Here is a 22,248-nt window from a genome sequence, read left to right on the forward strand (position 1 = left end):
GCCAGTTAGGTAGGTGTTGGGCAACAGAAGACCACTTAACAACTGAGCAGTTCCACTCGTCTGCTTAAACACAAACCCAGGCATTCAAAGTCATAGGCACCCCGCTATTGACTGGGCTGCCCTATGCAGTTTATTCATACCAATAATAATAACCGAGACCATGGATGCGAGATGCAAGCAATGGCTCGCGATTGTCAAATTAGCGCAAGTTGCGATCCTGCCTCCAAGCTCTCTAATCAGCCCCTGTCAACTATGCACAGCCACTTCGCATGTGTGGCAATTGTCAGCTCGTGTTGGAGCCATGCTCCCTGGGATGAGATTAGGAAAGGAACTAAAACATAAGACCAAAACAAAAAGCTAGCTTTCGCCTTTCAGCCTATTGGAGCATCCCGTTGCCTAACGTAGCCCGCAGGTACCTCAAGCTTCTTGGAAACCAGCAATATAGAGAGCTTCCCATGAAAGAGAGAAAATCAGCGTGCAGAGGGTAGACGCAAACTGTCAGGAATGTCAGGTGTTCTGGACAGGATAACTAGTATGGTTAGTAGAGAGGTGTGAGATTCCCTGCTAGAGGATCCCGCACAGTGACAATTTACAAGATTTTTTTCTGTTGCAGTTTAACTCTGTTGATGAGACTAGCAACATCATAGAAGTGTGTGCAGACTGCAAAAACTGCATTGCTTAGACATGAACTGGGTCCAGTCTTTATTGCTTCGAGCTCTCTCTGCTTCCATGCTCAGAAGCAGCTGCAGAGTCATATTTCTATACCCGAAATCTGGTCAGTCCGTCTTAGAAAATGCCTGACCATGTGCAAGGCATCCTCGGAGGAAAGGCCATTACCAAGAACATCTGTCAGTATCACCAGCGGCTGTCAAGAGTAGAGCACAAGTCTAAAAAGTTCTAGGGGTCGTTTTCTGTGATCGTTCGGTATTCAGATGTCTCGGTTTTGTACTCGGTTTGATGACCATATCGCTGCTCTGTGATGATTTGCAAGCAAGGATCATTGGTTGTCATAGCTCTCTGGGAAGTTTCATGATATAGAGTATCCCTCTGGCCATCTCGAATGCCTGTTCAACCCATATTCGGTGCTTTGTTGCAATTGCAGTCGGCAGCACCAGGCATGATCTTTTGCCCTTCGATGTCACTGCTTTGAACCACGCAACTGTTGAGCCTCTCTGCTTCTTAACAATACTCTAGTTAGGTAATCTTGGATTTTGGCCGAACCCAGGATCATGTGTTTCGCTTGATTGCCCCCTTTATGCAAGCATGTCCTCATAAGAATAGTGCCATTACCTGTTCTTGCTTTAAAATGATAATCGGGGCTGAAATTTCTTGATGGGTGGAACATGCCTATTATGAGACCGTCCATCCCTTCAATGATCTGCGTAGTGGTCACCAGCAAAAGACAACGGCAGGCTCTGTAGCTCCCTGAAGTGACAAGGAACCCACTAGGTGTATGATATATGTGTGGAGGGGCGCAGTGGCTTGCGAGCGGTCATTGGGGTTATATTGTTCAGCGACTTCCCAAGAGATGCAGGATTCTTCAACTTATTTGCTTGAACTACATTCCTCTGGTTTGATGGTTAATTCTAAATTCTTCAATTATATTGTTTGGATGCCTGTGTAGCCCCTGTTCTGCACCAGTCAATCGCGTATGGTGAGCTTGTAGCACAGAAGAACAAGGGGCTTTCAAAACACTCTCTTGTTCCAAAGTAACAACTGTCTTCTCAGACGTCAGATGCGCGCTGCTAGCTTAGCAATGGACCAACATTTCAGCCCATCCTTTGAAGCTCTTCCATGTCATTTTCACAGTCATTGTTCTCTGGAAGATTGAGACTACTTGCTCTGGGACCCTGCTCTCCACTCGGCGGGAGAGTTATAAACACGATCGTCATCTTCATCGCTCATGCCATCAAAGCTTGACACATGTCCACGCTCCAGGACGCCGTAGAAGTGTTGAGGTTTCAGCGAAAATTCTCAGTCAAGGACTACAAAGCTTTCTCGAAGAATTAGACAGGAAAGAGACTGCTCACGTCGGTTACGAGCGGATGGGTCTGGTCGATCACCAAGATCTTGTCATTGCTAATCCTGCAGGAAAGAAGATAGATTGATGTCAGAAATGACTCAAAGTGGATAAGAACGAAGTCTTCGTCTTGAAACAACATGTCATCGTTCTCTTGCTCAACATTGACATCGTAGCTTCCCGGCGTACAAAGAATGTTGAGTCATAAAAATGTGCTGTTAGGACATTTTCATTCTATGAGAAGTACTCTCCTAAGATCTTCAAAGGCTGCATTGATTTTCTTTGTTGTCCCTTTCAACGATGCAACAGGCCGTGAGTCAACCGAAATGTAGCCTTTTTTGCGACTTTAACTCGGGAAAGGCGAGAGAACGGTTGCGTAATTTAACAAGCACCTACCTGCAGTATCCAAACTCGTTCCTTGTTGCCTAGAACAATGTCCGTATTACAACAAAGGCCATAGGTACCTAGGTGCCTTGCCCACTGACTGATGTGATTTATGGAAAGCAGGACTGTCCTTTTGTTGTCGCAGAAGCCAAGACCCCTGGACTTTCAATATAGAGTACCCGGGCCTTCAGGGTTCAACACTAAATCCACCCGATTATATAAGCAAAAAGTACTGCAGGCCAGAGCCAGAAGAGCCTCTAGGAGCGCGCAAGGTGAAGGGAGTTCAACGAAAACCCAATGGAGCAGCACCTACTACTCGGCAAGGACCTGTAACTAACCCCTCCATACCCACCCATCTATGCCCCTCCTCTGCACCTACCCACATAGCATCACCCAGGCAGAAAGGCATCACCTCTGGCAACAGCGCATGGCTGCGAGTGACAGCTTGATCGAGGAGACACACAAAAACTTACACATCCTGAATGCTAAAGTAACAATGCACAACAAAGGACCAGCCCCCCAAAAGCACGATGGCAGCAGCCTGAGGATCGGCATCGTACATGCACGCTGGAATGATGACATTATCAAAGCCTTGCTGGACGGAACCAAAGCGAAGCTTCGAGAGTGCGGTGTGCACGAGTCCAACATTGTGATTCAATCGGTTCCTGGCTCGTGGGAACTGCCAATTGCTGTCCAACGGTGCGTCTTCTTTTCCACAAGCACTCCTTAGTTATCCCTAGTCATCTGTCATTAAATGATGTTCATCACGAATTGCTTCTTCCTTTCAGGTTGGCATTACCGCTGACTTCTCCGTTACAATTGGTTCTGGTTCAAACAGTCTCTACTCCGCGTCGCAAGTCCAGTCTTCTTCAGCGGGCATTGGTAGTTCAGCCGGAGATCTTCTTGGGGGTTCAGCAAGCGACTTGTTGTCATCCCAGTTACCGACGGCGGCGACCGGTCCATCGACAGGCTCTTTCGATGCCATCATCGCCATCGGCGTGCTAATCAAGGGCGAGACGATGCACTTTGAGTACATTGCTGAGAGTGTTGCGCAGGGTCTGATGCGCGTGGGGCTGGACACGGGGGTGCCCGTCATTTTTGGCGTGCTAACCGTGCTGAACGACGAGCAGGCTAAGGCTCGGGCAGGTCTGATACCTGGAAGCCACAACCACGGCGAAGACTGGGGTCTTGCGGCGGTTGAGATGGGCGTAAAACGCAGGGCATGGGCGACTGGCAAGATTGAGATGGGTGCATGAGATCCGCAGCCCTTCTGGTTGTGGGATGAGCTTGGATAAAGCTGGATATGTTTTGAAGCTGCTTGCCAGCCTACGACAATTAACACTTATTATTGTTCAGTTGTCTGTATGCTTCTTGTTACTCTTTCTTGTATTCACATATTACCGGATTAGGCGCATTGAGGTGCTAGTTCTATGGCAGATCCTCTTCGCGGGACACCAAGAAGAAAAGTAATCAAGGGGCCAATGCAATTTCCACCACGCTCTCAATACCGAAATACTTGGCCACTTCATGCTTTAGTTTCCCTCCAACCCCTGAAGAGACAAGAAACACAAATTATACAACGAACCAGAGCCTGTTGTCTTGATTATCCAATGGAGTCTTCAACACCAATCCAATTGAAGATGCACATGCCTTTCACAGCGCTCATTGCTTGAGCTATCACCCATTATCCATTGCCTGATCCTCTTACTGTTCTCTCAGGCTTGACAACTCTTTTCCCCTTCTCCACTGATGTCATCAGCTAATAAGAGAATCGAGATTGTCACCACCCAGCTTCTTAGACCTCCAGAGGCTCTTCTTTTTCTCTCGCTTCGCTTTCATCGCAGCCCAGCCTTCTTCATCATCATCTGACGCGTTGCCACTATCACTGGTCACGTTTGTCACAGAAATACTAGGGTGCTGTGGTGCCCCTGACATCACCGATGACTTGCGCAAGTGGCCCTGTTCTGGCACAAGATGCGGCGGGGGCATATGAGACACCGGACGGTAACGGCCTGGGAGGCCAATATTGCTGCGCTCGGAGGGAGCGATCGATGGAGCATAGGCATTGCCCTGAGGCCGGATTGAAGGGGCGTAACCAACTGGCTGGCCTGGTTGTATCCACGACGCAGAGCTAGGTTGAACCATACTCATTGTGCGCATCTGGGCTTCGCCGCGGCCAAATGGTATGTCGAGGCGCGAATCGTTGGCGATAAAGGAGTGGCGGGCTTCAGGCATCCGCACGCCCAGCATCCCAGGAGACTGTTGCATGGTGCCCATGGCGTTCAAATTTGTCGCGGACACTGATGCCATGGGGGCGTTCTGTTGATTTGCCATCATTGTTTGCATGAATTGCATCTGCATCTGCATGAACTGCTGCATTTGCTGATTCATCTGCATCATGGAATGGCGATTCCCCTGATACGCTTGGTGCGAAGGGATGCCAGTGACGGGGTCCAAGCCCCCAGATCCATAAGGAAGAACAGTTGGGCCTTCAAGGTGAGGGCTTCCTCGTCTCATCGCTCGATTGCGTTCCTCGTTTGCTATGACACCAATCAGACCACCGGGCGGGATACCAGGCGCGCCACCGCCGAGGGAGAAACTCTCACGAACAGGGTTGCGGATCAAACCAGCACCGATGAAAGGGTCCTGGGGAAGATTTCTTGCAAAGGCGGGAAGACGAGCGTTCCCCACCCCAGGAACATCTCCAATAGCCGACCCAGGACGCTGATAACTTGGTTGCTGGGCAGCACGTAAATTTGGATTTGACATCATGGTACTCAGTCGATTTGGTGGGCGGTTTTTATTCGGGAAGCCATGTGCAGCCAAGACGGCCAACGGGATATCCTCATCCTCGTCGGAGTTGTCCGAGCCATTGGCTGGTCCAGCAGCCGGCGTGGTAATTGTAGTTGTCAGCGCCGGAGTGCTAGAGGACATCTGGATGCTCAGCCTTGATGAGGATTCACCCGTGACTTTCATCATCTGTTGCCGATACACAGCCAGATGTGCCTCTTGCTTTTGCCTCTGCTTTGCTTGCTGCCTTGCTTTTTCCAAATCGTCCTCGTCGTCTTCATAATTATCCTCTTCGTCTTCATCTCGATTGTTCTTGCCAGAAAACTTGTTGTGTTCCCTACGCTCCCTGTCTTGTTGTTCCTTGTCCCTCCGGTACCTCTCAAACTCCGCAGGAGTCATCACTTTGTTGGTTGTTGGAGGCCCTTGATGCTTGCGAGACGTGTACCGACTACCATAGCGAGAGGAAGTGGAATCGAAGAGGCTGTCGCTATCAGCTTCCAGTGTGCTTCCATCCCGTCGATATGTGGTGCCGGAGGTCATGGGCGCTTCTGTGCCATTCAAAAATTTGGTTACTGTAGACAGAGAGTCTTTCAACAGCCTCGTTTCTTCGTCTTCTGCATCCTCTTCTTGCTCCAAGTTGGACTGCTGGGGAGAGAGAGCTGGTTTGCGGGATCCAAACTCTGGAGACGTTCCCGGTCGCGGCCTCTCCGTGATAGGCGAGGATTCCCGCAGAATACACGAAACAGCAGGGGCATTATCCTTGAAAGCAGGCGAGGTGGTAGGAGAAGGGGCAATTAGTTGGTCATTGGAATGCTGGCTGCTCCATGATCGAAGAGGAGGATCAACCTTGACCGAGTTGTCGAATTGGAGCGGAGATGGCTGGTTGGGCCGAGATCCTGTTAGCGAGCGAGGAGCAGGAGCTTGCACCGAATATTGGTCATTCTTAAGCGTCACAACGCTGGAACGGTGATCACTGCCCAGCACCAGTTTGCCGAAGTCGCCGCCAAGATCCAATTCAAAATCGCTGTCAACCCTTGGAGGTGTAAGAGTCGTTGTGGTCGACGTGGTTGCTGCCCTGGACCGGCCGTTTGACGGGGTTTTGGGGTCTGATTCGGATGTCGCTGGCGGGGACTCGGTGATTGTAGGCTGAGCGAGCTGGTGCTTTTTCTGCCCGCCAAAGGAGAACGTGCGCCCAGCAGCCCTGAGGAACCCGGTAGTAGCTGACGACTTGGGGATTGGAGGAACCGGGACATCCGAAGGTAACTTCTTCTGTCCTCCCCGAGAATCTTCGATGCCGCCCATATCAGTGGACGATGGGGTCGTTGAGGCATTACTGTGACGTGAAGAAATATCCGTCAATGTTGTCTTGGTTGTGTTGGAGGACCCGCTTCCTCTGAAGCCCATTTTGTTAGAGAAGAAGAATATGGGGGAAAGGGACCGGCGCTCAGTGAATGTGCTGAACTAGCTCCTGGCTGTAGTGCAAACATACCTATTGGGCTTAAGATCGGCAAAAATATTGTCCTCGAAAGTGACATCGGATCCAGTCGGCCTATGGAAGCCTTGGTTCACAGGCTTCACGCCACCATCGACTTGCTTCGCCCCAGCCACCTCAGAGCGCTCAAGAACGCGGAAAGAGGGGGTCACCGGGGCATTGTCCAAATTATCAGCGGTAGACTTCCGCCTTCCAAATGTGACCGAGAACCTAGGCATATAGATCACTGGCAGACGAGACGGCTAAGATGCGAGATGAGTAATGCAGGATGTCCGGTCCAGCTTGAAAAAGTCGGAAACAGCAGCGGCCTGGTCTGTCCGTGCAGTGTCAAATCAAATCTCTACTAGACTCGGCGACAAGCGCGTCTCTAGGACAAGAACCAGGCCTGATGCGTGGTTTCGATAGACGTCTCAGCTCGTCAGAAATTTTGTTGATCAGCTGTTTCCCATTGCCAAGTCAGAGACCATTCTATCGGTTGACGAAAGTGGGGTGAGTCCGTAAGAAGGCATGGATTATGGCATATTGAGCGTTCGTGGGCCAACTCGCGGGTGAAACATGGTACGCAAGCACAGCCGAAACAGGCCTGGGGAGACGAAGAAAAAAACGGGGAAAGAGAGTAAAAATGAAAGAAAAAACACAGAGATTAAATGTCCGCTGGGTATTGGCTGTCTTAACTCTAGTTCGCTCTCGAACAGGTCAATGCCGATGCCAGTCCTGCGAGCAGACTGTCCGGGCTGGACCCCGGCTCTTGGGACCAGAAACCTTCGATCTGATGGTTTTGTCCCTTCCCCGTCCTGGGTCCCACGACACTCGGCGTCGCCCGCCGAGGGGAGGCAGGCAAGCTAGTCCGGCTGTCCAATTGGGGTAATTTGTGTGCGTCTATGTGTGTGCTTGTGTGCTTGTGCGATTGCCCGCGGTCAATCAAAAAGGGACAAACTTACGTGATTGGAGATGCAGCCTGAGCACGTCAAGCCAAAGGTTGTCGGGGATATGCAGATGAGCAGAACAGGCAGGGCAACGATCGGGCGTAGAGAGAGTGTGAGACTTTCGTTCGCTGCAAGGTCTGGCTGTTCTCAGACAACAAGCGCTGCCATAGATCGGCTCGCGTCCGGTAGGATATGGATAACCCCTAGGTTTGATGGAGGTCGGTTCGGTTGGGGAGAGAATTCTAGGGTAACGATACACGGGGCAAGCCGAGCGGATAGCCACAGTCAAGGCACAGAGAACCCGGTGCAGTGGGAAATCGCCGATGGGAAGTCGCGGATTTGCGTGCAACGGAGTGAGCGAGAGACTAGACCCAGGAAAGCAGCACGGACGGCAAGCGGCAAGGGACTGGAAGGGGAGCAAATCTAAGAAATGCAAACGCGTAAACGGTGAGTTGACACTGACGGGACCCAGAAGGAAACGGCGCCGGAAGCTGGCAGCACAGAAAGGTCAAACTGAGAGCAACAAAACGACCGTATGGGTTGGCGGGATTGGGGACACGACGACAGCGACAGCGATGGCGGCGAACAATGACGAGAACAAGGAACGCAAGCAGAAGGAGGACGGAACAGGGAGGTATTGGGGGCGGTTGGCCGAGAATTATTTTTATTTCTTGCCCAGCGTTGCACTGGCGGGCACCTGGCGCCTGGGCTGCCTGCTAGGGCCTGGCCGCCTGGGGGTGACCTTCAGCGGGGAGGGCGGAAAGCGCGATTCGTAGGACCCAGTGGATCGCCCGGACAGGGGCGCGAACGCCGAGAACAGCATCCATTCCACATGCAGCGCGCCAGCTCTTCTTGTTTCGCAGCTCTCGTTGGTGGGAGCCTTGTTGGAGGGGCCCTCCACAACTCCCGTGTCTCGGCGAGTCGGTGGCTCGAGAAGAGGCAAGGGCATTGTTGCGTTGGACGCCCGAAGCATCGCAGCGGAAAGCGGACAAGCAGACAGTCAACCACTTGGCTCACTCAACATATCTGCATAGGTAGGTCCTTGTAACTCAGATTCAAAGGTACCCAGCAGACACCTGACGGCCAAACGGCGTGGCTCTCCTAAGACTTCTTTTATCTGTACTCCGGCCGTGCAAACACCTGGCCATGCTGTGTACGCCGCCAGCATGTCCTTGGCGACGTTGGGGAACTAATAATTAAAAATAATAAAATAGCAAAAAAAGATGTGTGGCGAATTGCTTCAATCTAAAAGAGAGTGGCAGCCGCAGAACAGTCAAATAATTTTCTACACGTGACAGACGGTGCTAAGTACCTCTCCAGCTATGCTACGAGTTAAGAATTTGACTCCGGCCGTCGGTGAGTAGACTACACAGCTCAAATTTTACTCAAGATTACCCATGTAGATGAGGCTCCGTTAATAGCACAGTATGGAGATAACTGAAGACTAAAAAGGCTTTTGCTATTCGCTGACAACCCGCGATAAGTACTTGTGGGGCCCCCTATTCTGTGTCCGTTGCTTTGCTCACTTTTGAACAGCTGAATATTTCCCGAGCTGCTTACTTATACCAACACTCGCGGAGTTCCGCTCTTGCGTACTGTCGGTCGCTCTCTTCTCTGAAATACCCGGGAGATGCTCAGCAACCCAAAAAGGAAGGCCTTGTACACTCAGAATCCGAACCCAATTGTGCGGATGTCACAGCGGCTGGGTTAAGTCTGTAATCCAGCGGCTGCCCAGATCAGATAAGCAAGCCTGAACCCTCGCTTCGCCAATATTATTGCTAGGGTTGGTACCAACTAAGACTAATGGAGAACCCTTGCTACTCAGCTACACCTCCCCAGTAACCCAACTTTATTTCTCGACATCTTTCGGTTAAAACATCGAGATTTAGGGGCTCTAAAGTCAAGTGGAAGTATAATTTCACACAAGCCATGTCCTTTTCTAAATAAAGGATAAAGCAGAATGTGGCTACCGCAAACCATGATACTTGGGTCGCATATTAACCGCCAAGAGTAAAAATACTTTGAAGGAGTAATCATTGGTGTTATGACATCATGCGCTCGCAGATACCCAGCACGGCAGCGAAGTATGCGACTTAGCAAAATTTGAAGGCACAGTTGTAGACTTCATTAAAATGGGCTCGTCAAAAGCTCAATAATCTGTACGACGTAAGAAACAATCAAGATTGTTTGTTTATCTCGCCAGGCCTGCCCAGGTCCCTACTTATGTGCGTTGCTTGAGAACCTGTGATGGCTTATTTATAAGAGCAAATTAAATCGCCAACTCATGGTGTGCTCGATGTCAACATGCTTCGCTTGGTCCCAAACGGTTGGTGGAAACTAGCGCAATTTTCAACAATTGTCGATTTGGTGGCAAAAGCCAACCCATTTCCGGGGCAAGAACGGCACGTGCGATCAGTCAAGACAAACCTGGAATCTTTCCAGCTCCAGATTTCCCTTTCCCTTCTCCCCAGTAGTAGATAGGTGGGTAAGGCAGTTACGCAGTAATTTGCTATGTGGTTCCCTCGGAATATACGACCTTAGGGACCCGCCACCGTTCTCTGTGCATGTTACGACATTCGATCTGACAGAAACAAAGGGAGTTGCCGTGATAAACAGCTCTCCAAAGACCCTCTGAAGCCAGCGGCCCATTGTCACTGTTAATCGGCACAGCATCGATTTGGCCTCTTCTAAGCTCTAGCCGTTGGTGCACTACGGGTTGGGCTACTATCTCTCAACGTTAAAGTCGGCGGAGTGCAAAAAATTATTATCAATCGGCTGCATCATGTCATCGCCAACAACTCCCCGCTCCTCCGTTCCCAAGGGAGCTTTTCTCCTCCTTCAGGACGAGCCCCCACTGGCTCCCAAGGGCCACGGTGCTCTGGCCCAACTGATCCGGCACCGAGGGCGTGAGGAAGAAGAAGCGGCAGCGGAAGGAATAGAAGATGAGACCCAGCGTCGCGACGAGAGGCGATTAAGTGCCATCCTCAATAGCGACAACATGCGCAGTATGCGACTCATCGGAAATACTAATCTACGGTACCGTTGGGAGCAATATTGGAAAACTCAGGAAGAGCTGGCTGCCATGCCAAAGCACATGTTTGTCTTACCTACACAATCCTGACCCATGGTCTCCATTCTAAAACTTACATTGCTTTGATACCATAGTCGCAAATATCATGAACGTGTCAACTATCTCGTCCAACAATATTTGTACATTGACAGATTGTTGGATTCGTCATTGCCTCATGATCTGCTCAACGAATATAACAATATGCCACCGTCGGCCTTCCGCGGCGTCGAGATTCCAGCTACTATCGCGGAAACGTCACACACTGCTCCAGTTCAGCCTGCTCGGAAGGTCAACCGGACACCAAGGGGCATATACCGACCCACAGAAACAACACCACTGTTTTCGATGCCATACGATGACGATGGGGAAGTTGTTACCGATCTTAATCTTGAACATGGCCGCCAAAAACCTGAAATTCCCTGGCTCGAAGACGAGTTAGTCGACAGCGATGCACCAATTGTCACTCTGGCCATTTATGTCAATTTCGCAGCAAATACCATACTGCTGGCTGGCAAAATAGCCGTTATCATCTCAGTTCCTTCTGTCTCTGTCCTTGCCAGCTTGGTCGATGCCTTGTTGGATTTTCTGTCAACAGTTATCGTCTGGCTCACAACATGGCTCATTCGTAGACGAGATCAATATCTGTATCCTGCTGGCAGACGCAGGCTGGAACCTTTGGGTGTGCTTGTGTTTTCGGTGATCATGATAACCTCATTTGTTCAAGTTGCCATCGAAGCCATTGGGAAGCTTGCCTCACCCAAACATGAGATCATTGAACTGTACGTCTTTCTTGGCCTCTGATCACTCAGATTGATTTCCGAGTCCCGATCTGACACTCCAACAGTGGAATTCCGGCCATTGCCATTATGCTAAGCACCATCTTCATCAAAGGGTTATGCTGGCTCTGGTGCCGTCTGGTCAATAACTCAAGTGTTCAGGCTTTGTGAGTCTCTGTCATGCTAACCACTTTCCTACTCACTCCTCCCTATGGACTATTTCATGATGAGACTTGACTAATACCAATAACAGAGCCGCAGATGCATTGACTGATGTTATTTTCAACGCTGGGTCTATAGCATTTCCTATTGGTGAGCTTTGAAGGCATTTACAAGTCTTCGACCTGCTAATTATTCAACAACTCAGTCGGCTGGCTTGCAGAAATTTGGTGGCTTGACCCTCTCGGTGGTCTGTTGCTTTCACTTATCGTAATCTTCAACTGGTCTCAGACATCCTGGGAGCATATTAGGCACCTTTCGGGGCTTTCTGCAACCGCAGATCAAAGAAATATTTGTGAGTCCAGCTCTCCGCCCTTAACCCTCTCATCCTCTTGCTCTCGAGGTTTACCATTAAAGCCCAACTGACATCTCCTTTTCAAACCAGTACTCTACCTGACCATGCGGTTTGCCAAAACTATCAAACAAATCCAAGGGCTACAAGCTTATCATGCCGGGGATAAACTGATAGTCGAAGTTGACATTGTTCTCGATGCAAGTACGCCACTCAGGGATAGCCACGACTTGAGGTGAGTAATACCTGCCCATGAGCATCGTCTTTGAGAATTTATGCTTGATGTATGTCTGTACTAACCAGATAATTCTTACCAGTGAGAGTCTCCAATATGTCCTTGAGTCAGTGCCTATTGTCGATAGGGCCTTTGTGCATGTTGACTACGCCACGTACAATCTGCCTACCCACATGGAACAGTAACCAGGGTAAAGTTTCGTTATCAAGATTCTAGGTTAAGACTGGTACTCATTGGTGTCGAAGTGGCATATAACAGCAGGATCCAGGGCTGCTCATAAAATTAAAAAGGACTTTGGCTTTGGCATTTCATTCTCAAGCTGAGGAACGTTGGACGAGGGTTAATTCTTGACAGCTTGCCAAGATGATCGCTATTTAAGGAGAATCCTTGTATACAAACATAAGAACAAATTGGCTTCCCTAGACACCAGATATGAAACGAGCTACCATCAAATTTGGATGCGTGATTCAAAACAATACATCTGAACAGTAGGCAGCATGGGAAGCTCTCCCATAGAGCCAAAGAAATACTTCATGTTTTAAAAGAAATCATTCCAATGCAAAGACAACAAACGAACGGTTTTTAACAGGACTATCGAAATTCAAACGGTCGGAATTACAAGTCAACTATATAACAAAAGAGTTTCAACACTCTGCCTAGCCTACATACCTCTCTCCACGCTGCCCACGTACCTCAGCGAAGCAAAGGATACTTCAATAAGGTATGCCATTTGTCAAGAGTTGGAACTGGTCATATATGCCAGTGGAGTAGCTGCCGTAGCTACGCTTGATCAGCCCCCGCATGAACTCTGCTGCCTCCCGTTCACTCTTATCCAGCACAAATCGTTCTTTGAAGTGCTTAACGCTTTCAGGCTTGAAGCACGGCAAGCCGCTGTCCATCATCAGCAACACAATTTGTGATAGTTTTTCGGAGTATTGACGTGATGCCAGGAAGGCTTTCACGCATAGTTCCTCAAACCATTTGAAGGCTTGATGATCCGGGCTGCCACCCATCACAGCAACCATTTCAGAAGTGAGTTTGAAGGGTGCACGCTCGAATTTGATACCACCAGGTGCAATATCAAAGCAGAAGCCAAAGTCGATGTGCAGAATATGCCCTGCGTCGTCGATCATGATGTTACCGTTGTGCCTGTCCTTGAATTGCAAGAGGAATGAGATAACTGAGTAGGCGGCCATGCTTTTGACGAAGTTATTCCGGGCCTGCTGGAAGCGAAGTGAATCTTCGTTGCCGTACTTGGACACGAAGTAGTCATATAACCCATTGACAGCCTCACGACCAAGCATATCACGAGAGATTGCATTGGGAAGAACATCAATGACACCACAACCTGGTGCAGTCGCGGTGACACGGTAAGGAAAAACGTAGACGTCCAGCCCAACGCTCTGGAAAATGCCCCGGAATGCAGCAATCATCTGAAGAGCCAGAACGTCTTGACGGCAGTCGTCACCGACCTTGAAGATGGCAGACTGCCAAACCTCAATAGTGTTGGCTTGTGTCACAACCTTGTTGTCAACGTCCCCGGCTTCGATCATCTCCTCAGATCCTTCGACATTGCCTTTGTTTTTTCTGATTCGGAAAGTCGCCATGAAAGGAGCCTTGGCATGGCTTTGCAATGGCTTCCCTGATTTTCGGTCGATGCCCACGACCACGCCGTCTGGGTTGCTGGGCAGATATACGCCGACCTCAACCTTGATCTTGCGCAGCTCTTCCTCGATTTTCTGCTTCTTTTCCGGTTTGGATCGTTTGATGAGCGGCTTGAGCTTCCCGGAGATGCTCGTAACCTCATCAAAGAAGGCGAACTCGCGCTCGTAGAATTCTCGATCGGCCTCTGAGAAGCTGTCTATCATATGGGCCATAACTTTGTCAAGGGTCGGTTTGATAGGGTCAGGCTTGGTTTGTGCGGTTAGCAACAGGAAACGCAAAGAAAACAGGAATCAATATCCTTACAATCTGACAATCATCATCACGATAAGCATTTGCCTTCATATTCCAAATGATTTGATGCGCGAATAACTGTGAGAACTGGGCGGTCTCCAGGATGTACCGCTCAACATAACCCAAAGCATCATAACGAAGAGTTTGGACAATTTGCGGCACGTAAAAGAAGGTTACATCGACTGAGTGACTTTCCAAAGCCCGCATGGCGTACTGGATCAGGTAAGGATGGTTTCGATAGGTAGGCAAGAAAAGCGTCACTGCCGTGATTGGGTTGACAGGTGCCCAGAATAGCAGGTACTTTTACGGAGGTTAGCTGAAGGTGGTATACACCAGCTTCAGGGTGATAGAACTTCTCTTACCTTGAGCTGGAAGTTGACATCATCGGGCAAGCCTCCATCAATCAAGATTGGTATAGCTTCTGGTTCTTTCGCAGCCTTGGCTGGAAAATTCAGCAAAAGCCAGCGAACTTCCTTATAGACCCGAGGATACGGAAACCTGCTCGCTAAGTGCACAGCAAGGGAGGGACTTTCAGTCCAAGCAGAGCGGACAAGGGGGCAAATCGCAGCCTGGGAGGAGACGTGGGGTTAAAAGACTTATTCTCGAACAGTTAACCAGAGATGGTTTGACAAACCTCAGACGGGCCGTCCTTGCTTCCATGATAGAAGGTGGATTGAAACCTTCCAGAGTCGAGAGGGCGAACCCAAACATGCAACCTGGACTGTTCGCTTTCCAGCAGGAGGAGAAGCAGCTTCTCCTTTGTTGCAAGGGATTTAGCTGGACCTGTCGGAAGAGAACCGATATGGGCAGTTTCTGCCAGGGCAGCGGTTATGTCCTCCATGAGTCTCAACTCAGTCTTGAGTTGGAGGATATTACTGCCAAATGACCACCGCGGTGGCGTATTGAACCAGCTCAGTGCTGCGGACAAGATCTGGTCCTTTAGGCGGTACTGAGCAGCGAGGCTCATGGTCGAGCTTGTTTTGAGAACCCTCAATCCGAACAAGATGACTTGGAACCGGATCTCCCTGGCAATTGGATGAGGCGTAGAGGTCTTGATCGCCTGTAGCGTGACCTCGACAAGTCTAAGAAACATACGATGTGTGTCAGGATTCCCCAAACGGGTGGCATTATAATGGCTGCTTAAGAACTGGAGTAATCGGGAGTGCGGTGTCAACATATCATGAACGACCTGTTTGCGTTTAGCAAGTGCTGCACTGTCGCTAGGGGCAAATTCCTGCTTGAGGAAAAAAGGGTCGGGGTTGGCTATGGAAGGACTGAAGAGTCCTTTCTTCTTCCGGATGCTGAGCTCCCAGCCCTGAACAATTTCGGCCAATATTCGTGACTCCAATCTTGGGTTTTCGTTCATAATGCCAAGCCAGAGCGAGATGCCGAGCTTGATGGACTGCTTTGTAAACAAGCCAAAGGGGATGCTCACAAGGTAACGAGTGATGGAGCACTCGTTATGCTTGCTGCGGCACAAGAGGGCGGCGGCACGGCGGAGGATATCTCTGACATGAGGAAATGGTGTGGCTGTCCGGCTGAGGACACGCTTCTCAAGACATGCAAGTGCGCTCACAGCGTCGGCACACTCCGTCTCGGACGAGGTAAAGAGTGACGGCTTGCGATCGATGCGTTTGGAAGTCGGCCATTCCAGGCTGTGGTCAAGCAAAGCATCAGAATATCGATATTCTTGGCGTGTCGTATACTGTGCCATGAAGTCCGATGCAGTATTGATGAGACAGTCACCAAGTCTCTCCAACGACACTAAACGTTGATCGGTGGACGGAATGGTCGAACCAATCTCCACCGCGAACGATCTCCCAAGAGACAAGTGGCCATAGGAGCTCTCGTCTTCGAACTCGGACAGATATGTCTGTAACAGTCCCTTGACATCGGAGGGGGCAATATTGATGGCGCTGGTGACCCATGCTTTCGCCTTCTTGTGCAGACTCTCCAATGTCAGCTGCCTGAACTGATAATCGTCAGACAGCTCGAGCACAACATCCCCGCGGGGGGACTTGAATGTTGTCCGGGGTTCATAACGATCTGTTTCTGCCTCCAGGCAGCTCTCCCACATGAGAGAGAGAAGCTCGAGAAGAGAAAAGAGGGATGATCTTTGGCAAAGAGCAGACGGTATGGCCTCGATAAGGCGATCGGCACAAGCGAATGCTGCCTGCTGAACGCGTTCTATACGATGGCAGCAGCTGGAGAAGATCTTAGCCAGCTGAGTGGCTGCGAACTGTGATGAGAATGGAGGGTTCGCAGCGCCGATAGTTTTGGCCAGATACCTGTCCACAACGGCGTGCATGATGGCATCCATTATCCGGCTGACATCTCCTCGTCGTAATCCAGGCTCGAGAAAATAGATAAGTGCCTTGGTGCAATCGCCGGCATCAGCACGCAGAGTCTCGACGAGATAGGCGGCCTGGAGGAATATGGTCTTGCGGTAACTCAAGCCCTTGATCTCGCTACCCCGTGTTGGCAAGAGCTCCATGAGTATCTTTTTCTGCGCATTCTCGCTCTCGGAGCTTTCCCCTCGACGGAGTATAGGGTTCAGTTCAATATCACTCTCATCCTGTTCGCTTCGGTTCTCGGAAATCAAGGGCGGCGAGTGTATTGCCATAAGTCGGAGATGCGTCAGGTTCTGTTTCCCTCGTTCGGTTAGCAGGTTAAAACCATGAACCACAACGTTGAACCACGCGTCCCGAAGCATTGAGCGGGTATCATCATCCGACAGTTCGTCAAAGGCCGCAGGGTTAGCAGCCATCAAGATAGCGAGAGGAGGGAGAAGTTGGGCAATTTCGCGGGCTGCCAATTCGACATCGGAATCTCGTGCATGGTGGCTCTGATTTGAGTGAGCATCTCCCTGCGAGATAATGCCATCGAGGAGATACTCCAGATAGATGTCAAACAAGGGAGATTCCTGAGAAATGTTGGCCGATATATAATTGCGAGCTTGCATGACCTGGTTTGCACCATCGTTATCAACCATCAGAGGTTTGTTTGTTTGCAGGGATGCTTAGTGGCTATGGTGCCTTACCGCCTGGAGCACTCCGTCCTTGTTTTCCAAGAGAGCGTCATGTGAAACTGCAGCAAGCCTCTTCAGAAGGTTGCGAAATTCTGATGGACCACCGTTGAGAGCCAACGCAGCCGCGCCGGTGATCAGTCTCGCGTCAACTGGACTGCTCAGCTTCACCATCTTTTGTGCAAGGATGGACTGGGCAAGCCCCGTGATTTTTTCATCCTGACAGGCAGTGGCAATCTCGCAGATAGCCTGCACCACGTTTCCTTGAACGACCAAGGACTCTTCCTCTCCGGATATTTGCAAGGAGATAGAGCTGCCGGTAGATGGTCTGCCCGTATAAACACGAGATATGTCGTGGCCGTCCGTTACCGAATCAGCGCCGACTCCGTTGCCCAGACGGCGATCATCTACAGGACTGAGGACGTTCCCGAGGGTGTAAAGAGTAGTGATGACAGCGTCTTTGGATAGCACTTGTAGCACAAAGGCAAGGCATTTCGAGGCCACGGCGACAACTTGACTCTTGGCGCCACTCTGAACGATGAACCGCGGCAGCAGGCGGCTGATGTTGGTTGCATATGCGGGGGATAATCGACACAGGAGCGCCATAGATTTCAAGACTACAGTTGCAAGCTCGTCGTCGGCCATTCCCGCACCATCGGTGATGGCGTCCTCGAGCCAAGCCATGAGCACTTCAGCATCAGCCGCCTCCTCGTTCAGTGTGCAGGAGTTGAGATAGCTGATCAGGGCGCAGGCCTTGACTGAGGAGGCAAGCCGCTGCTTAGCAGGAGACAAGCTGTCGAAATCAGCACTAGACTCTAAGTAGTTCATCTGGTCGATGGCGACAGTGGCATAGAGCTCCACCGAGCGAAAGTCGGCCTCTGCGCTGCGGGAGGTCAAGGGCCTTCGAAGGCCGTTCCCGGACATGATGATATCGAGGATGTGGTGGCTTCGAAGCGCATCCTCCTCGGCGACGAGCAGCGATGTCGCAGCAACGAGTAAACGCATGAAACTGCGTTGGAGAAGCATGGCGCCTAAAGGGCGTCCAATTTCATCATAATGACGAACCCATCGTTTCCAGTCCTTGGTCAGGCGATCATGGGAATGCGCATTCCGCAGCGTGGAGAAGGCAGCCTCCACGGCGACTAGGAAAGGCTGCGAGAGAAGATCGCGCACACGCATCACCAACCCAAGGCGGCCTCCCGTCCGCCAAAAGGTTGCTTGAGCGCAGGCGGCGTCCAGGAAACCCAAAAGGGCAACAGCAAGAGTTGCTGTCCTGATGGCGTCTTCTACGGCATCCGGATCACTGCCATCATCTGCTGGGGAAACACTTTCAGTGGCGTGGGCGCAAATGTTGAGAAAGCTGGAAATGTTATCGGAAACCGTCTGCTGAACATCAGCATGGTTCAACCCCAGCGAAAGCAGGGCGGCCGTGACATGATAGCTTAGAGACTCCGTCGGACAGGGCTCAATCTTGCGGAAGAAAGGCGAATGGGCAAACGCTTGCACATGAGCGTCCATGAGATATGGTATAAGATGGCGAGCGAGCTTCTGCGCGTTCTGGGACGCCTGCACAGCGGGCGCAGCCCTGCAGAGGGCGATCAGGACTTCATATTCGCGAATTGTCTTCCATTCGAAAGAGCAACACATCAGTCACAGAACCGGAGGGTGGAATCCAAGGGTGAGAGGACAAGAATTGGGGGGACAGATAGATACCATTGGCACCTGGCTGACGTCAGGCCTGGGAAGAAATCCATTATGCCCACTGGCAATAGCATGGGCGGCAGCTCGATTGGGCCCAGATTTGCACAGTCTTTCAAGGTCGGATTTATCGAACGAAGAGGCCGAGGGAGAGGATGAGGCCGAAAGGAGAGCCAGTCGTCGAAGGGCCTGTTCCCGCACGCTGCATGCCATGGCCATGAAAGGAGGGAGTCCGAGGTCAAGGGGCCAATAATTCTGAGAACCTGGAAAACAGAATGGAAGAAAGAGTGCCTCAGAGAAGATTAGGGATGGAGTGGTTGGCGAAGCAGCACTGGCGATCTGATGTGTGCACACAGGAGCAAGCGAAAGGTCAAGGGCGATCAGGAGGATGGAGTAGAAATGCGTGTCCTCTGGCGATCTGCGATTCGCACGGCAACCCTGTCAACAGTCAGAGATCAATTATTGCCAAATCCATATGTGTGCACGCAGTTTAAGTATACGCAGAGTACATACAGCTGTTGGAGACGACGTGCACGAGTGTCAGTTGTGCAGTTGGCAGTTGGACCGTGTCAGCGAGCCAGCTGCGACACACACACACACACACACACGGAACGGCACGACGCGTTGCATGTGAAGGCGGCGAAAATTGGACGTGCAATGGTGCTTGGATGGGAGCGCCTCCAGCATACGGGTACGGGTGAACCTTGATAAGTACTTAACACATCAATATCCACAGCCGTCAATGGCGTTGGTCTTGCATTAACGAGTCAACCCATTAGGATTCTTTCTTTACTTAAGCACTTATCCGCAAGTACAAGGTAAATGCAAATCTAATTGTGAAGCACAAATGGTTTGCTTACCTAGCGGAGCGGTACCTGTGGGTCCGTAATCCATATCCAATTTGTCGGTTCCAAGAACCCGTTGAAAAAGTCGAAGGGCTGGCGGGGTGCTCGAGATGCAGCGCTGTTGCTGACTCATCAATATTTGCAGCAGCGCGACTTGGTGGGGGCCGACACGCTCGTAGAAGTTGGAGCTGCTGGCCAGGCTGCAGGGCTGACGTGCGCGACCTTTGCTGCAGAAGAAATGTAAGCTGTGAGATGTCGTTTATTCACTGTGTAAAACCTCAGCTCCACCGCCTTGATAAGGTAGGTAGATGTATCCACCTGCCTGCCGCAGCGCATACTTGCCTAACCTACCCACTACTAGGTACAGCACCTTACAACTCTTTGGCCTCGCCAACCTACCTCGAGTCCTTAAGAAAGCTCTCTGAGTCAACCTCCAAAACTCCGGCCGGAACAAGACCCCTCGAAAAAGCTTGTCTTGCTGAGATTGTCGTCTCTGTCAAAGACTACGTGTGCCGATTTTTCTTCGTTGGTTGTCCCCTCTCGCACTGCATCCAAAACGACCAGAACAACACAACATCATCATGGCCGCCATGTTTAGCCAGAACCCGCTCATGAACGGGCCCAACTACTCGTTCAGTGATGCCCCAAGATTCAGCGTGCCCGAGGGCGCCCGAGAGCATCGCTTTGACCCGTATGATCCTCACCTGCATCTCAATTCTGCCCATGTGACTCTGCTTGCCAGTTCAAAGGAATGATCAAACGAGTGACTAACCGCAACCCAGATATGCTGACAACGGCGGTTCGACGCTTGCCATTGCCGGCGCTGACTTCACTATTATGGCTGGCGACACCCGCCTGACTTCGGGCTATAGTATCAATTCGAGGTACCACCCAAAGCTCTATAAGATTGGCGGAACTACAGCAGATCAAAGCGACGCAACTATCGTTCTCTCGGTAGTAGGCTTCGCTGCCGATGGCGAGGCCCTCAAAGAGCGCTTGGATGCTATTTGCAAAATGTATCGCTATCGCCACGGCAAGCCGATGAGCGTTAAGGCCTGCGCCCAGCGCCTCTCTACCATTTTATACCAGAAACGCTTCTTCCCATACTATGCATATGCCATCTTGGGCGGGCTGGACGAGGAGGGCAAGGGTGCTGTATATTCGTACGACCCTGTGGGGAGCTATGAACGGGAGCAATGCCGCGCTGCTGGGGCTGCTGCCAGCTTGATAATGCCCTTTTTGGACAATCAAGTCAATTTCAAGAATCAGTATGTTCCGGGTAGCGGCGAAGGGCACAATTTACAAGAACGCCCTCGGCGCCCTTTGACGCGCAGCGAGGTCGAGGTCTTAGTCAAGGATGCTTTTGATGGGGCGGTGGAGCGGCACATCGAAGTGGGAGATGGGCTTCAAATGATGGTCATCACTAAAGACGGCATTGAGGAGATCCTGCTGCCGCTCAAGAGGGATTGAGGTGTAGGATGTTGGGCTCTAGCGTGCTGCGTAGCAAGCCATACACATGCGAGATGTTTTTTCCGGTTTATGATCGGGTGACTATGAATTGAATCAACCTGCTACCGAAGCTATTGTTTTTGCCCAGCCCTGCCTGCTGGAGCACACAATGAGCGAGTCTTAGGCACAAGTCTATTCTGAAAATAATAACCTGTTTCAGAGGACCCTTCTAGCTCCATCACTTTTTAGGGTTTATAGCTGCATCATAACTAAATTTCCCTCTCCGATTTGTCCGTTATACCAATCAAGAACTTCCTGAATAGCGAGCCACAATGTCAGGCATCCTCTCTGCACTAATACCTCCAGCTGGCCGTTGTCTTTAACCCACCTGCATATAACAAAAGGGTTGTATAATCACCGTATGGAGTTGATACTGGTCATCGAGCTGAAGTTGTAATTAGCAAATAACTAGACCTAAATGGTGTCTTCTGTTGTCAACTCTCTCCATTGAGTGTTCGCTGCTTATACCGCCCTATCCCCGACCTTTTTTGTACTCAGATGAAACTTTCAAACGACATGTCATAAGCGACTCCAGCTGAATAAACACAAACTCTCCACGTAACTAGATTCATGTATCCAAGTTACTCCATCTTAGTCTGACGTGTCTCATTCTCAACATGGCTGTCATCCATATGCTTCCTTGACCAACCTGACTTGCTTTTCAGCAAGGGTATCCAAGTTAAAATCAGCGGTGCATAATACTACACAAACAATTGGACTTTACTTTTTGGAATGAGCGAGCTTCCAACCCAAAATGCGTTGCTTAACAGGGGTGCTCACTGGAAGGGTACTGACGACATTCGACCACCACCTACCTCTATTCCAACCATTGTTTCCGGGTTCCTTACTTTTGTACTAAACTGGGGAAAAGTCTTCTGCTGGTGGTTTCTAGAACTGGAAAACCGTGCAAGTTGGTCCTATCTGCAATTTGTGTCCAATGGTCTTCCAATCAATATCAGTGAATGGCAACCTTTCCCCCTCAACGACAGTAGAAAAGTTAATATTTCATCA

The 22,248-nt window shown here is 50.5% G+C and overlaps 6 protein-coding genes across 6 annotated transcripts; 3 read left to right on the forward strand and 3 right to left on the reverse strand.

The window, feature by feature from the left end:
• Positions 1–2,900: 2,900 nt before the first annotated feature.
• CTHT_0010210 (6,7-dimethyl-8-ribityllumazine synthase-like protein) lies at positions 2,901–3,660 on the forward strand (the record flags this gene model as incomplete). The annotated part of the gene is made up of 2 exons (XM_006691481.1): positions 2,901–3,103; positions 3,243–3,660. The coding sequence occupies 2 exons, from the start codon at positions 2,901–2,903 to the stop codon at positions 3,658–3,660; spliced, it is 621 nt and encodes a 206-aa protein (XP_006691544.1).
• Positions 3,661–4,159: 499 nt separating this feature from the next.
• CTHT_0010220 (uncharacterized protein) lies at positions 4,160–6,904 on the reverse strand (the record flags this gene model as incomplete). Its single annotated transcript, XM_006691482.1, has 2 exons — positions 4,160–6,587; positions 6,684–6,904. The coding sequence occupies 2 exons, from the start codon at positions 6,902–6,904 to the stop codon at positions 4,160–4,162; spliced, it is 2,649 nt and encodes an 882-aa protein (XP_006691545.1).
• A 1,372-nt stretch (positions 6,905–8,276) lies between these two features.
• CTHT_0010230 (uncharacterized protein) lies at positions 8,277–8,561 on the reverse strand (the record flags this gene model as incomplete). Its single annotated transcript, XM_006691483.1, has 1 exon — positions 8,277–8,561. One exon carries the CDS (start codon positions 8,559–8,561, stop codon positions 8,277–8,279), a length of 285 nt encoding a protein of 94 aa, XP_006691546.1.
• Positions 8,562–10,394: 1,833 nt separating this feature from the next.
• Positions 10,395–12,389, forward strand: CTHT_0010240 (uncharacterized protein; the record flags this gene model as incomplete). Its single annotated transcript, XM_006691484.1, has 7 exons — positions 10,395–10,708; positions 10,778–11,461; positions 11,527–11,625; positions 11,712–11,770; positions 11,826–11,972; positions 12,063–12,204; positions 12,287–12,389. 7 exons carry the CDS (start codon positions 10,395–10,397, stop codon positions 12,387–12,389), a joined length of 1,548 nt encoding a protein of 515 aa, XP_006691547.1.
• A 528-nt stretch (positions 12,390–12,917) lies between these two features.
• CTHT_0010250 (phosphatidylinositol-4- kinase-like protein) lies at positions 12,918–18,832 on the reverse strand (the record flags this gene model as incomplete). The annotated part of the gene is made up of 6 exons (XM_006691485.1): positions 12,918–14,114; positions 14,173–14,460; positions 14,523–14,602; positions 14,690–14,729; positions 14,795–17,125; positions 17,201–18,832. The coding sequence occupies 6 exons, from the start codon at positions 18,830–18,832 to the stop codon at positions 12,918–12,920; spliced, it is 5,568 nt and encodes a 1,855-aa protein (XP_006691548.1).
• A 1,477-nt stretch (positions 18,833–20,309) lies between these two features.
• Positions 20,310–21,198, forward strand: CTHT_0010260 (putative proteasome protein; the record flags this gene model as incomplete). The annotated part of the gene is made up of 2 exons (XM_006691486.1): positions 20,310–20,419; positions 20,511–21,198. The coding sequence occupies 2 exons, from the start codon at positions 20,310–20,312 to the stop codon at positions 21,196–21,198; spliced, it is 798 nt and encodes a 265-aa protein (XP_006691549.1).
• Positions 21,199–22,248: the final 1,050 nt, after the last annotated feature.

This window comes from Thermochaetoides thermophila (genome assembly GCF_000221225.1).
Source record: "Thermochaetoides thermophila DSM 1495 unplaced genomic scaffold scf7180000011812, whole genome shotgun sequence".
Taxonomy (NCBI): domain Eukaryota; kingdom Fungi; phylum Ascomycota; class Sordariomycetes; order Sordariales; family Chaetomiaceae; genus Thermochaetoides; species Thermochaetoides thermophila.